This window comes from Felis catus, chromosome D1, assembly GCF_018350175.1.
Source record: "Felis catus isolate Fca126 chromosome D1, F.catus_Fca126_mat1.0, whole genome shotgun sequence".
Lineage (NCBI taxonomy): Eukaryota > Metazoa > Chordata > Mammalia > Carnivora > Felidae > Felis > Felis catus.
In genome coordinates, this window is record NC_058377.1 from 59,699,789 (window position 1) to 59,712,462 (window position 12,674).

Sequence of the window (12,674 nt, forward strand, 5' to 3'; positions counted from 1 at the left end):
AGGGGGGTGAGAATCTCTTGTATTCTTTTGAGACACAGTATCAACTCTTTAATGTGCTAGGGAGCTTCAGGGTTAGCACAGTGCCACATGTGGCCAGGACAGTTTTAGCAGGCCTGCCTCCTATTTTCACCTCATACATATTCTGGAGTGTTGATTGTGCCAGTTATTAAATTATGTTTGCCACTTGGCTTTTCTATAAAAGCTTTGGATTTTGCTTTGGTTTGGCTTTCCTGGTCCTTCTTTGAATAAGAATTTTCCTTTCTACCAATAGCAATTGCCAACCACAGACTGCGAGCGATCCTGTGGGAATAAGTTACAGGGCTGGGAGAAGCAGGGTGATGGGAGTCTCTGCAGCAGTGGGCCTTGGTCTGACCCCCACCACTCACCACAGTCATTCTCTGGTGCTGAGAAGGTTAAATTTGGAAAGCTATCATCCAGATGTATTTCAGTGGGATAGATAACATGGACCCCTAGTGTGCTAGATACTGTGGGGGATCATAGAGAGATGGAACTAGTTATGCTCTTGAGGAGTTTACATTCTAGATGTGAGGATAAGACTTCCATGCGTCTACGGTTAAGGCAGTACAAGTACCAAATGCAGAAGGTAGACACGTTTTTCTGATTACCAATGGAATACATGTTTATTAAAAATAAGTTCAAATATGAAAGAAACATACAGTGTAGAAAGTTCCTCATAGTCTGACTCCTCCTTAAGATAATCACTGATACCTGTTAAGGAATATTTGAGGTGTTGACATTTGAGCTGGACCTTAAAGTAAAATCCAGAGAGGCAGACTGATGGAAGGAAAGCAGGCATCCTAAGGATCCATGCTCCCACTCCAGGGAGGAGCACCCTTACTAGCTTCCCTGACAAAGAGCCAACTTCTGCATGGACACCTTGGTTACAAGGTGCCAAAGTGCCCAGCTGGAATTAACCTTTGTTATGCACCACCTTGTGCCTTATGTGCTAGCCAGTGTGTGGGGCATCTTATAGATGTTATTGAATTAATTCTCATTATAACCTTTGTAAAGTAGATTTTTTTTCATGTATATTTTTGTTGTAAAATAGGTATCTTTATTTTCGTTTTATAAATAGGGATATGGAGGCTCAGAGGTTACCTGCCAGGGTCCTACAGCAGCAAGCGGTATAGAGTTCTGCTATTCGCTAGGCATGTGATCTTGGGCCAATTATTTCATCTCTGTGGCTCAGTCTCATCTGTAGAGTTGAGTGGTAACAGTATCTGCTTCACCAGGAGTTTTCAGATGAATGAGTTAATACACATTAGGCCAGTGGAACAGTGGGTGTGTGGCACATAGTATACACTCAGTAAGCAGTAGCTATTTACTCTACCTTGTTTTCTCTCTTCTTACATGATTTGTGTCATCTCCCCCACTTAAATCTATAGATGGCCTTGCTGTCCTCCCAGTCATCCCTCACACTTTTCTCTCCTTTACAGTTTCTCTCTCTGCTTCCAACCATTGCCTTGTCTTCATCCTGTCTCTGCAGTGTCTCATTCCTCTTCTTTCCATTTTCCCTCATTTTACCCTCTTTTGTGGCCTTATCACCTGTCTCCTGTTGTGGTAGCCTCTGACCTGCCTCCCTGCTGTTAGCTTCATTCTTTTATATACCAGAATCATTTCTGAAAGTTCAGTTCTCATCGTATCACATCTCTGTGTTAAAAATAAACATTCACATCTTTATTCAGTTTCTTGGTTTCAAGTTCAAGATTCTTTAATTCTGACCCCACCTCACCCTTTAAGTCTGTTCCCAGACTACTTCCACAAGTCCTCTCTGCTTTTCCTTCCCCCCACCCTCCTCTATCTACTTCTGTCTGGGGAAATTTTACCTACCTGTTACAAGAACCAAATTGAAATATCACTTCGTTTTCTTAGTCTTTTTACCTACTCTTTTTAGAATTTTTATATTCTTTTGTGGGAGTTAGCACATACTGTCTTGAAATATAATTTTCAAGGCACATTTCTTATTTTCTGTGTAATTATAACCTAGATCAGTGTAGAGGCTGGGTTTAATTCATATTTGTATACGCCCTCAATGTCCTATAGCAGTGCCTTGCACATAGTAGGTGCTTAATATTTTTGGTCTAAATAAAAGATGGGGGGGCGGTGTCCTCATAACTGCCTGGTGAGTTTCTCTTGGAGTCTTGGTGAGAGTCACTGTTCAGTGGGTGGAAATGCTGTGGTTTTGTTTTCGAAGAGTCCGACATCTTTTCTTACCCGCCATGGAGAAGAGGCAGAGCCTGTAGGCTCTGCCCATGGGTCCCAGGGCCTGTAACTGTGAAGGGGCTCCAGCCAGTGCCTGCCGTACTAGGTCCCGTGCCTTGGCCCCTCGGCCCCTCCCCACAAATGCTCAGCGGAACAGGGGATTAGGTTCTGGCAGCACAGCTGGGATTTTGGCGGCCATTCCACAGTCGACAATAGCACGCAGCCACCCGGACAGGACCGCGCAGGCCTGCACTCCAAGGCCACAATCTGCCTGGGCTTCTTGTTTGGGTGGCCGAGGGGGAGGAGCGGGCAGAGCGCGGAGTCCTGGCCTTGCCACGCAGAAGGTACGGGCTGGAGAGATTCCCTCTGGGAATGGGCTTGGGGGGTGGCCTTGTCCCAGGGCAGGCGGCGCTCGCGAAAGGAGGCCGGCGCTTTGTGTGTGAGCGGCATGTGTGTGCTTAAAGACACAGCCGCCCCGCCCTGGAGCCGGCAGGAAGCAGCCCCGCGTGAAAGGGCCTGTGTCCTGCTCCCCCTCCAAAGCCTCTGTTCCCGGCTCTTCCTCCCTGCCCCGCTCGCCGCCAGGCAGGGGCTGAGCTAATCATCAGGGCAGTCCGTCGCTGGCCAGAGAGATGGACAGGCTGTCACTGCTGTGTTAAGAGAGCGAAGGGGGAGTGTCCGGGTGATACCAGGTTTGTCAGGCAGGCCACTGTGAGATGTGTTTTGTGTATTTATGCCACAGTTTGCCTTGGCTCTTGCCACTGTTGCCGTTCAGGATTTTTTTGTCTGCTGGCTCCTGCACCCCCCTCCCCCCTCCCGTGCGTCCTAGTCTTTCGTTCGTGGGCCTAGCCTTCGCGGCCCCTCCTCTCCAGTGCGCCCCTCCTCTCCTTGCCCCCGACTGGCGCCCCTCCCCCCCCCCCCCCCCCCCCTTCCCGAGAGTTCCCTGCTTTCGCTGTACTCCCAGATCGCGGAAGCTTGCTGTGCCTTTAAAGAAAGCAGACTCCTGGCTGTGACGCACTTCTGGCTGTCAGCCAGGAAGATCGCTCCTGCCAGGCTGACTGAGAAGAAAACCAACAACTTTTCTTTTGTGTGTGGGGTTACTTTCCACTAGCCCCCCCTTCCTCCTCTCCTTTCAAGATTTAAATGCTAATGGCGGATTAAAACCTGTAGATACGTTTGGCTTTGGGAGTCTGGTAAGGCCCCCCCCCCTCCCCCCTGCACTGAGACTTTTTCTCCCTCCCTCTTTCTCTGGGTTTTTGTTCAAACATGGACGAGGGGGTGCGGTGGAGTCCCCCCCCCCCCCCCCCTCCGCTTTCCTGCGCCATCCTTAAAGGGGAGGGAGAGGAGAGGGAGCGCAAGTAAACACTCAGAAACAGGCGCTGGGAGCAGAGCTTGCCAACATCCGGGAGTTGGCGCCTTTGAGAGCAAAGGGTTGCTTTCTTTCCCCCTCGCGTAGATAGATGTCAGCGTGTTTTTGTTAAGAGGGGGAAAGCGTGCGCCTGCACATTGAGCTGTAGAGACAGCTCAAGAGAGCTTCTCCGTTCCTGAGTGAGGCCTGGGTGTGTACGCAGTGGTGGGGAGTGAAAAAGGTTCATTTTGGCCGCGGGTAGCGACCAGGGTGTGTGAATACAGCAGTGGGGGCAGGTGCTGATGAACTGCTGAAGGGGGCTTGAGTGTGTATGTGCAGTATATGGCTATAGGCCCCAGGTCTGCTTCGTGATGGCAACCCTTTTGCCCACATCCTTCTGATCTGGACGTTGCAGAGCATGGAGGGGGGGGAGGGGCAGATATCAGTAAGCCACTTTTGAAGAAACCAGGGAAATCTTGGTTTCCCTTGCATTCCTTTTCTTGTTCCTCACCAGAGCTCTGGGCCAAATTCTAGGCTACATAGAAGGGTTGGTCTGTGTGAAGAGGGGGAGGCCTGAGTCCAGAGTGAGTCCCTTTTAGGGGACCCAGGAAATATACCCAGCAAGCTGGTTTGCCCTGATCTCAGGAATGCAGAGAAACCCTGTGGAGTTAGACAGGACAGCCTATCCTGGACACCACAGGAGTTGAAAAGGATTGTATTTTTTCCACCTGGGCTGCTCTTGGAGCCACTGGTCCTTAAGCCTTTTATGTCCTCCAGGCCAAGAGATGCACCAGCAAGATATTTCCTATTCTGTTCTTTATGATGAATTAGTTGATGGTGACATAGCTTGGCCTTTGCTGGCCCTCTCTGGGGTAACCTACCAGGTGAGGTCTGGGTGCTTGCTTGCCGGTGCCTCCTGACCTATTCCTCCCAGAGTTAGAGGAGGACCTCCCTCAAGATCAGGGTGTTTACTCTTTGGATGTGGGGGTTATTCGATGGTGGGATATCTCTTAGAAAGGTGTACAGAGCATGGAATTTTTATGGCTGCAGGCAGGCAGGCTGTCAGAGTAAGTAGTGGCAAATCTTGCCATTGAACATGGGCTTATAGATAGGACAGGCATTTTGTTTTGTTTTAAATAAATGTGTATTATTTTTGAGAAAGAGAGCAGGGGGTGGGGGCGGGGTGGTGGGAAGGGCAGAGATAGAGAATTCCAGGCAGGCTCCCCACCGTCAGTCAGCTCTGAGCCCCATGTGGGGCTCAAACTCACAAACCTTGAGATTATGACCTGAGCTGGAATGAAGAGCCTAACCAGTTGAGCTACCCAGGTGTCCTTATTTTTTTTAAAATAGGCTCCACACATAGTGTGGATCCCAGTGCAGGACTTGAACTCAAGACCCTGAGATCAAGGACCTGAGCTGAGACCAAGAGTTGGATGCTTAACCGACTGAGCCACCCACGTGCACTCAGACATTTCCCTTGTGAGCTCTGAGCCTGTGAGCCTTTGGAAATAAGGGATAGAGAGGGGGTGGGGCTTGGGAAAGGATGCCTTGAGGTGGGAGTTTGTGTGGGATTTGGGCCAAGAAATTCTGGGAGTGGGAGCTATCACCTAAGAGAATGAGCTTTCAGTGGAGGCAAGGGCTTGTGATCAGTACAATTTTGTAGTTTTCTGGGACCAAATTTCACTTTGGTGTTATCTTGAGGTAGGGCTGGTGTTCTGGCAGGCAGTAAGTGAGTTAAAGATGGTCTCAAAAGGAGCTGGGGGGGGGGGGGGCTTGGGGTAAGGAGAGCAGTGCTGCCACAACACAACTCAGACCCTCTGGCATTTGACCTATCACTTGGTTAAACCCTTGGAACTGAAACTTTTCTTGAACAGACCCCAAAGCTTAGCAACCTGACCCTCTGGTCTTGGTCCTTGCATCTGAGCAGGTGGTTTGCATTAGCTTCAGTCCTGGTAGGAAACCATGGCTAGGTTTTAACTCTTTAAGACCCAGAGAGGGTACAGGCCAGGTGGCTATGCGTCTTTGAGTGTCCTTTTCCTTGTCCTGATATATCTTTTCTAGAAACAGAGGGATTCCTGTAAATGTGGGGCTTGGTCCTGATGTAGGAATTTACATTATATCGGTTTTGAAAATGTAAAGAGGATGCAAGGCCATAAGTTTATAAGGTAGCTTCTTCTGTGTCTTGTGTCTTGGTTCCTTCTTGAACTCAGGGAAGAGAGGGCACCTTATCAGGTCTGTGAAGTCTCTGTTTGAGATTTTGAGGGTGCTTCTTTTCACATAAATGGGTAGGTGGGAACTCTGAAGGTGCCTTGAGAAGCCTTGGTTTGTTTGTTATTTGGGGATTGTGGGTGGGTCGTACCTGATCACATTGGGTGGATCTCAGATCCTTTTGTGAAATGGTTCTGAGCTACAATGCGGGGATCTGTTTTTCCATCACCATGACCATCACCCAGTCTTCTGGGTGGGGCTTGCCTCAGATTTCAGGGGGAGGGTGGGGAGGATGGTGCTTTGGCTGGGAGCCCTCGGGTTCTAAGCCAACGCCTGCTTAAAGCTATAGTCCCAGTCCGAAGACTAGCCATGCCACTGGCTTCAGTCATTCGTTAACCAGAGAAATGAGTGGCTGTCTGTCCTAACAGCTCCCACCTCAGTGTCCTGTCTCTGGAAAAGTGCTTCTTTATGGGCTTTGAGGTGACAAAGTCATTCTGGAGTCCCTCATGTTGAGTATTGGATTCTTCCTGTTTCCTTGCCTGGGGAGCCCAGAAGAAGGCATTTGGCCTTGACACCAGTTTTCCTGAGCAGTGGAACTAGTTTTAGACAGGCTCCCCCAAGGAGGACATAAGGGTTCTATGTTTTGCCTCTGAGATGAAGGGAAGAGGTTGGTTAAACCTCAGGTCATTTTTAGCAGCACAGCTGTGGAATCTCTCAGAAGGGGCAAGATATACCTCCGGTTGCAAATAAAATTTCTGACCGAAATTTTGGACCTCTCCAGACAGTAAGTCTAGAGGCAACAGTGGGGATGAGGGGGAGGTGATCTGAGCCTCATTTCCCTTGTTCCTAAATAGCTTAGACTTTTTTTTTTTTTTTTTTTTTAAGAAGCCCCAATAGAACATGGCCATTGCTGCCTTCACCAGGACCAAGCATGGTCCCTCTAACTTTAGGCTGGCCAAGCACTAGAAGAGTCTTTTTGTGGTGCAATAGTTGAGACCATCTGTCTTCATCCTTGCTTTGCCCCAGGGTGCTAGGCATTCAGTGCTGATGGATAGACCATGCTGGATGAAAATCATCCAAGACTGAAGAACATTTAGGCCCTTTAGCTTCTTTGCCCTCCTGAGAGTTCCCTTTACCACTTCACTTGGGTCTTACCAAAGCCCAGGTGAATTGGCTCATTTCCAAGTCTGTGATGTTGTATTACAGGTGGGTATTATTGGCTTTTTGTGGGGTCAGGAAGCACTTAATTATAATTAACAGTTATATTTAGCATTTAATTATTTTCAATATTTTAATGCTTCGTGTATGTTTAATATCATTCCTCATCCTGCTGTAAGCTCCTCAGAGGTAGGGGCCATGTCATTGTCTCCCATTTCCCATGTATCTTCCAGCACAGGATGAACATATGTATGGAGCAAGAAAATAACCTTTTTGCTTGTTTGATAAGCACTATACACTTGCATAGGAAGGAATAAGAAATGATAGGGAGTGGATTACCATCAGATTTATGTATATCTTTCCCCTGCTAGACAGTGGGCACCTTATGGACAAGAATGGAGTCCCAACACATTGAACACAGAAGGTGCCTAGCAAATGTTGTTTCCAAAGAACCCACACCTTAGGGGATACTAATATGTGGGGAAAGTTACAGGTGATGTGACTCTTAACCACTCTTGTTCTTCTTGGAATAGTGACAGACTGAGTACCTGTGACAGGAGGTGGGTGGTGGGACTGATTGCCCCCATGATTTGTGGGAATTCTGGGAGCTCCTGGGAGGTGTTGAGGAATATTTAGTCACCAGGTATGTGGTCTCTTGGGCAGGTTGGCAGGCAGTTGGCTGATTCTCAATGGGAAGGGAAATTGGAAGCAGGAATGCCAGGACAGGTACCTAATCCTTCATTAAATGTCCCGTGAGATCTCTGCCAGAATTGGATGTGACATCATCCAGTCCCTCATTTGAACCATGTCTTTGACATTTCTGTGGGAGATATACAAATCCAGAATTTGGAGAGTTTTCCCTTTAAGGACTTGTTAGGTAGAATTTGGATACCTGCAGAACGAGCCAGAAATCAACCTTTCTGCTTAAGATTAGTGATTGTGTATTGTATACCTACCATATACCAGGCACTATGCTATTTGCGTTATCTGCTTAGTCTTGAAGCGTCCCAGTAACCCAGGGAAGTGTTTGTGATTCCCGTTTTGTAGAGAGGAAACTGAGACCGAAAGAACTTAACGCTACTTGTCCAAGGTCACAAGACCAAGGTCACATGGGATCACCATTCAGACCCATGCCTGTCTGAAAAGCCATGTTTGTTGTGTGTTTTATTTTTTTATTTTTTAAATGTTTATTTTTGAGAGAGAGAGAGCTCAAGGATACGAGGGGCAGAGAGAGAGGGATAGAATCCGAAGCAGGCTCCAAGGCTGTGAGCTGTCAGTACAGAACCCAGTGCAGAGCTCAAACTCATGAGCTGTGAGATCATGACCTGAAGTCAGATGCTTAACTGACTGAGCCACTCAGGCACCCATGTTCTATGTTTTAAGGGCACCATGTCCCAAAGAGGAGGGTTGAAGAACAGCCTTGAATGTTATATTTTCTGTGGAACAGAAAGATTGCATGTAGAGCTTGTGGACATGGAATTAAACGCAGGATTCTTTACTGTTACAAGTTTTACAGTAATTTTATTTTATTAAAAAAAATTTTTTGATGTTTGTTTATTTTTGAGAGAGAGACAGAGCATGGGTGGGGGAGGGGCAGAGAGAGAGGGAGACACAGAATCTGAAGCAGGCTCCAGGCTCGGAGCTGTAAGTACAGAGCCCGATGTGGTGCTCGAACCCACAAACCATGAGATCATGACCTGAGCCAAAGTCGGATACCTAACTGACTGAGCCACCCAGGCACCCAAAGTTTTATAGTTATGTTATGTTATGTTATGTTATTTAATTTTAATTTTATTTAATTTTAATTTTATTTAATTTTATTTTATTATTTTTTAAATTTTTTTAATGTTTATTTATTTTTGAGAGAGAAAGCACGAGTGGGAGAGGGGCAGAGAGAAAGGGAGACACAGAATCCAAAGCAGGCTCCAGGCTGTGAGCTGTCGGCACAGAGCCTGACATGGGGCTCAAACCCATGAGCCGTGAGACCATGACCTGAGTTGAAGTCGGATGCTCAACTGACTGAGCCACCCAGGCGCCCCTATAGTAATTTTAAAGTGTACTTTGAGCTTCTTTCTCAAAATTCCGATGGTGCCTTGGTAGATTTAAGTGCTGCGTGAAGAGAGATTTATTTAAATATTAAGAGCCAGTAAATTGAACCACTTCCCCCTTCATCGTTCATCATGGATATCTGATATAATTAACTGCTCTTCTTTTGGTTTTCAGGTGCATTGGGGTGACTGTTTGGTGTCACCAAGATGACACTCCATGCCACCCGGGCAGCGGCACTTCTCTCTTGGGTGAGTAGTCTTCCTCTCTTTTTGTTGAGAATTTTCCCAGAAAGTTTGGAGGGGTGCGAGAGGGAACCAGGGCTATGTAACATTTTCTCATCTCCAGATTAAGGAAATAACCGTTTTCCTTTGCCTTTCTCCTTAGTTTTTAACTTTTTTTTTTTTTTTCAACGTTTATTTATTTTTGGGACAGAGAGAGACAGAGCATGAATGGGGGAGGGGCAGAGAGAGAGGGAGACACAGAATCGGAAACAGGCTCCAGGCTCTGAGCCATCAGCCCAGAGCCTGACGCGGGGCTCGAACTCCGGGACCGCGAGATCGTGACCTGGCTGAAGTCGGATGCTTAACCGACTGCGCCACCCAGGCGCCCCAGTTTTTAACTTTTATTATCCCTGGTGATGTTGCTGCTGACAATGGTCCATAACTCTGCTTGTGTGGCTTAGAAGAGTATTATCTTCTAAGCTTCTGTATACCTCTTAGGAGAAGTATAAATTTCTTTTCTCATGGGACGGTTGGCTGCAGCACGGCATAGAGACCCATCTTCATTTGCTTCCTGTGCATTTTCCTAACTAGAAGGGTTTATTCTGAACTTCAGTAACATGCAGGGACTTTGGTCTTGAAAGGCCTTTTATTGTAGGGCAAGGTTCTCCTTGCTTTCTTTACCATGCTTCTGTCTGTTTCCACTGTTTTCCTGTTGCCTTCTTGATTACTTAAATCCTTGTGCTAGATCTTTTCATACATTTGTCCAAGACAAACAATGGCAAATGAAGGAGTAATACCGAGCACTGGGAACATAAAGGTACAGAGAAACAGAGGAGGCCACAGAGTGTAGTGATGACAAGCATGGACCTTGGAGTCAGACAGCCTGATAGAATCAGCACTCTCACCTGTGTGCGTGACCCAGGGCAAGTTACTTAGCCTCTCAGCACCATATTTTTTAAATTGAAATAAAAATACATCATAGAGTTATTATGAGGACAATGAAATAATGTTTGTAAAAAGCATTAAGCACAGTATCTGAATAAATAATAATTCTTGATACTTAAAATATTGCCAGGGCATGCTATATGGTACAGGTATTTTAGTAGTCACCCTGACTACTGATCAATTAGGGCCAAGTGAAAAGCCAATCAAAAAAATTGCAGAATAGTTTGAAGGACATGAATTTTTAATTTCCAAGTAGGGTGGGCTTAATAAGACATTGTCTTTAATTGCTGTAAATCTCTAGTCAAGAAATGTGTTTAATATACAGGATGTACAAGGGTGCCTGAGTGGCTTAGTCGGTTAGTGTCTGACTTTTTTTTTTTTTTAATTTTTTTTTTTTCAACGTTTATTTATTTTTGGGACAGAGAGAGACAGAGCATGAACGGGGGAGGGGCAGAGAGAGAGGGAGACACAGAATCAGAAACAGGCTCCAGGCTCTGAGCCATCAGCCCAGAGCCTGACGCAGGGCTCGAACTCACGGACTGCGAGATCGTGACCTGGCTGAAGTCGGACGCTTAACCGACTGCGCCACCCAGGCGCCCCTGGTTAGTGTCTGACTCTTGATGTCTGCTCAGGTCTTGATCTAGGGTTATGAGTTCAAGCCCCATGTTGGGCTCTGCGCTGGGTGTGAAGCCTACTTTAAAAAGAAAAAAAAAAAAATAAAATGTACATTCTTAGTGTTCAGTTTCTGAACTAAATGTGAATTTTAGTTGTACAGTTTAAAATGGGTATTTTTATATTTATAGTTTACTTATTTTATATTTCCATTACATTTCAGTTTATTTTTCAATCAAAAGGTCTCATGTTTATTATTACTGAACCAACCTACTGGTGCAGAAGCATAATGACAGAGAAAAGTCATTTCCTTGATAAAACAGATCTGCTGTTCAGGTAGTGGGGAGGTGATGGAGTAGGATGTAATGGAATAGGAACATATGACTTTCAGGCGGCATAAGTGTGTGCCATCTCGTGTATGATCCCTTGTAGACCCAGCGTCGTTCTTCTCCAGAGCTGCCTCTTGGAGTTGTATCAGATTTTATTACCAGTTTTTATCCGAATCCACAGGAGAATGGGACGATTCTGCTTTTGTTTCTTGGCCAGGAATCGCTTGATCCTGAAAGTCTTGTGAGAAGACATACTGAGAAACCACATCACACGGCACAATGGCAGTAGCGGAGAAGAGGAGAGCTCAGTGTTTTATATCTATGTTAGAAACATTGTCTCTTCCTTTTCCGCCCCTCATCCCTAGGAAGGGGCTGGTTGTGAGCTATGTCTCTAGTTCAGCAGATTAACTGAATATTGGGGGATCCTTCAGCCACATTCTTTTATTTTTTTATTTTTATTTTTTTTAATGTTTATTTATTTTTGAGAGAGAGGCAGAAGGTGAACAGGGGAGGGACAGAAAGAGAGGGAGACAGAATCTGAAGCAGGCTCTAGGCTCCAAGCTGTCAGCACAGTGCCTGACATGAGGCTTGAACCCACCAACCGTGAGGTCATGACCTGAGCCAAAATCCTATGCTTAACCAAGAGCCACCCAGATGCCCCTAGCCACATTGTTTTAAGTTCATCAGTTTATTTATTTAGGTCCTATGTTTGGTTTTATGGTGAGTACTACATTACAGAGAACAGACATAGGGTTAGTCTTATTTAACAGCAGATACTTGCATACTTTTTTCAAGAGTCAGAATGAACATGCATATAATTATTAATATATAGTTACATAGAAATTTTCAATTTAAACAAAAGATTGGGGCATCTTGGTGGGTCATTTTGTTAAGCATCTGACTTTGGCTCAGGTCGTGATATCCTGGTTCTTGAGCCCAAGCCCTACTTTGGGTGAACACAAAACACCACCTTAGGTGAGCCCCTCTTCTCTCTCTCAACAACCCCCCCCCCACTCCTCCCGGGATTCATATTCATTCTCTCTCTCTTTCTTTCAAAAATAAATAAATAAATAAAAAATAAATAAATAAATAAATACATATATACGCACACACACATACATACACACACAAAAGGCAGCTAAAGTGGATTTTATGATACTGTAGCAGCATCAAATAATACTTGTTACATTAGGGGGAAGAGTGGCATAGAACACACACATGTGACAATTATAGTTGTGGTTTAGCAAAAAACAACGTAGGAAAAAAGACTAGAAGGAAATACTTCAAAATACTAAAAATGCAGGGATTAAAATACTAGAATGAGTGGGTTCCCTCCCCGCCAGGGTTTCAGTAATTTATTTTATTGTGTCAAAATGAGTTTATAGTTTGCTTGAAGTGTATCTTGAAATTGTTCCCTACCCAGAAGTTACCGTGAATAAACTGTTATAGGGAATAGGGAACTTTTTAAGATTCAACAACCTTAAGTAACTCTGAAAACCTTACAGGCAGCTCTTGGGTTGTTTATTGTTTAGTGAGCGTGGCCCTCACTCTTGTGTTTTGAACCAGACTAGTGAGCTTCTCCAC

At 45.6% G+C, this 12,674-nt stretch overlaps 1 protein-coding gene and 1 pseudogene across 7 annotated transcripts in view; one reads left to right on the top strand and one right to left on the bottom strand.

The window, feature by feature from the left end:
* Positions 1–12,674, top strand: part of NUMA1 (nuclear mitotic apparatus protein 1) — a 72,967-nt gene that overhangs the window by 28,949 nt on the left and 31,344 nt on the right. For 2 of the 7 annotated variants that reach the window (XM_023239468.2, XM_023239469.2), the window contains exons 1-2: positions 3,207–3,413; positions 9,158–9,231. In XM_023239468.2, the coding sequence (XP_023095236.1) occupies positions 9,190–9,231 (42 nt within the window). In that variant the 5' untranslated portion in view covers positions 3,207–3,413; positions 9,158–9,189. Of the gene's footprint in view, positions 1–2,270; positions 2,568–2,697; positions 2,913–3,204; positions 3,414–9,157; positions 9,232–12,674 lie in introns of those variants that run through there. The other 5 variants (XM_011286598.4, XM_011286599.4, XM_011286600.4 and 2 more) reach the window with 4 other exon arrangements.
* On the bottom strand, positions 11,109–11,580 carry LOC109491976 (annotated as a pseudogene).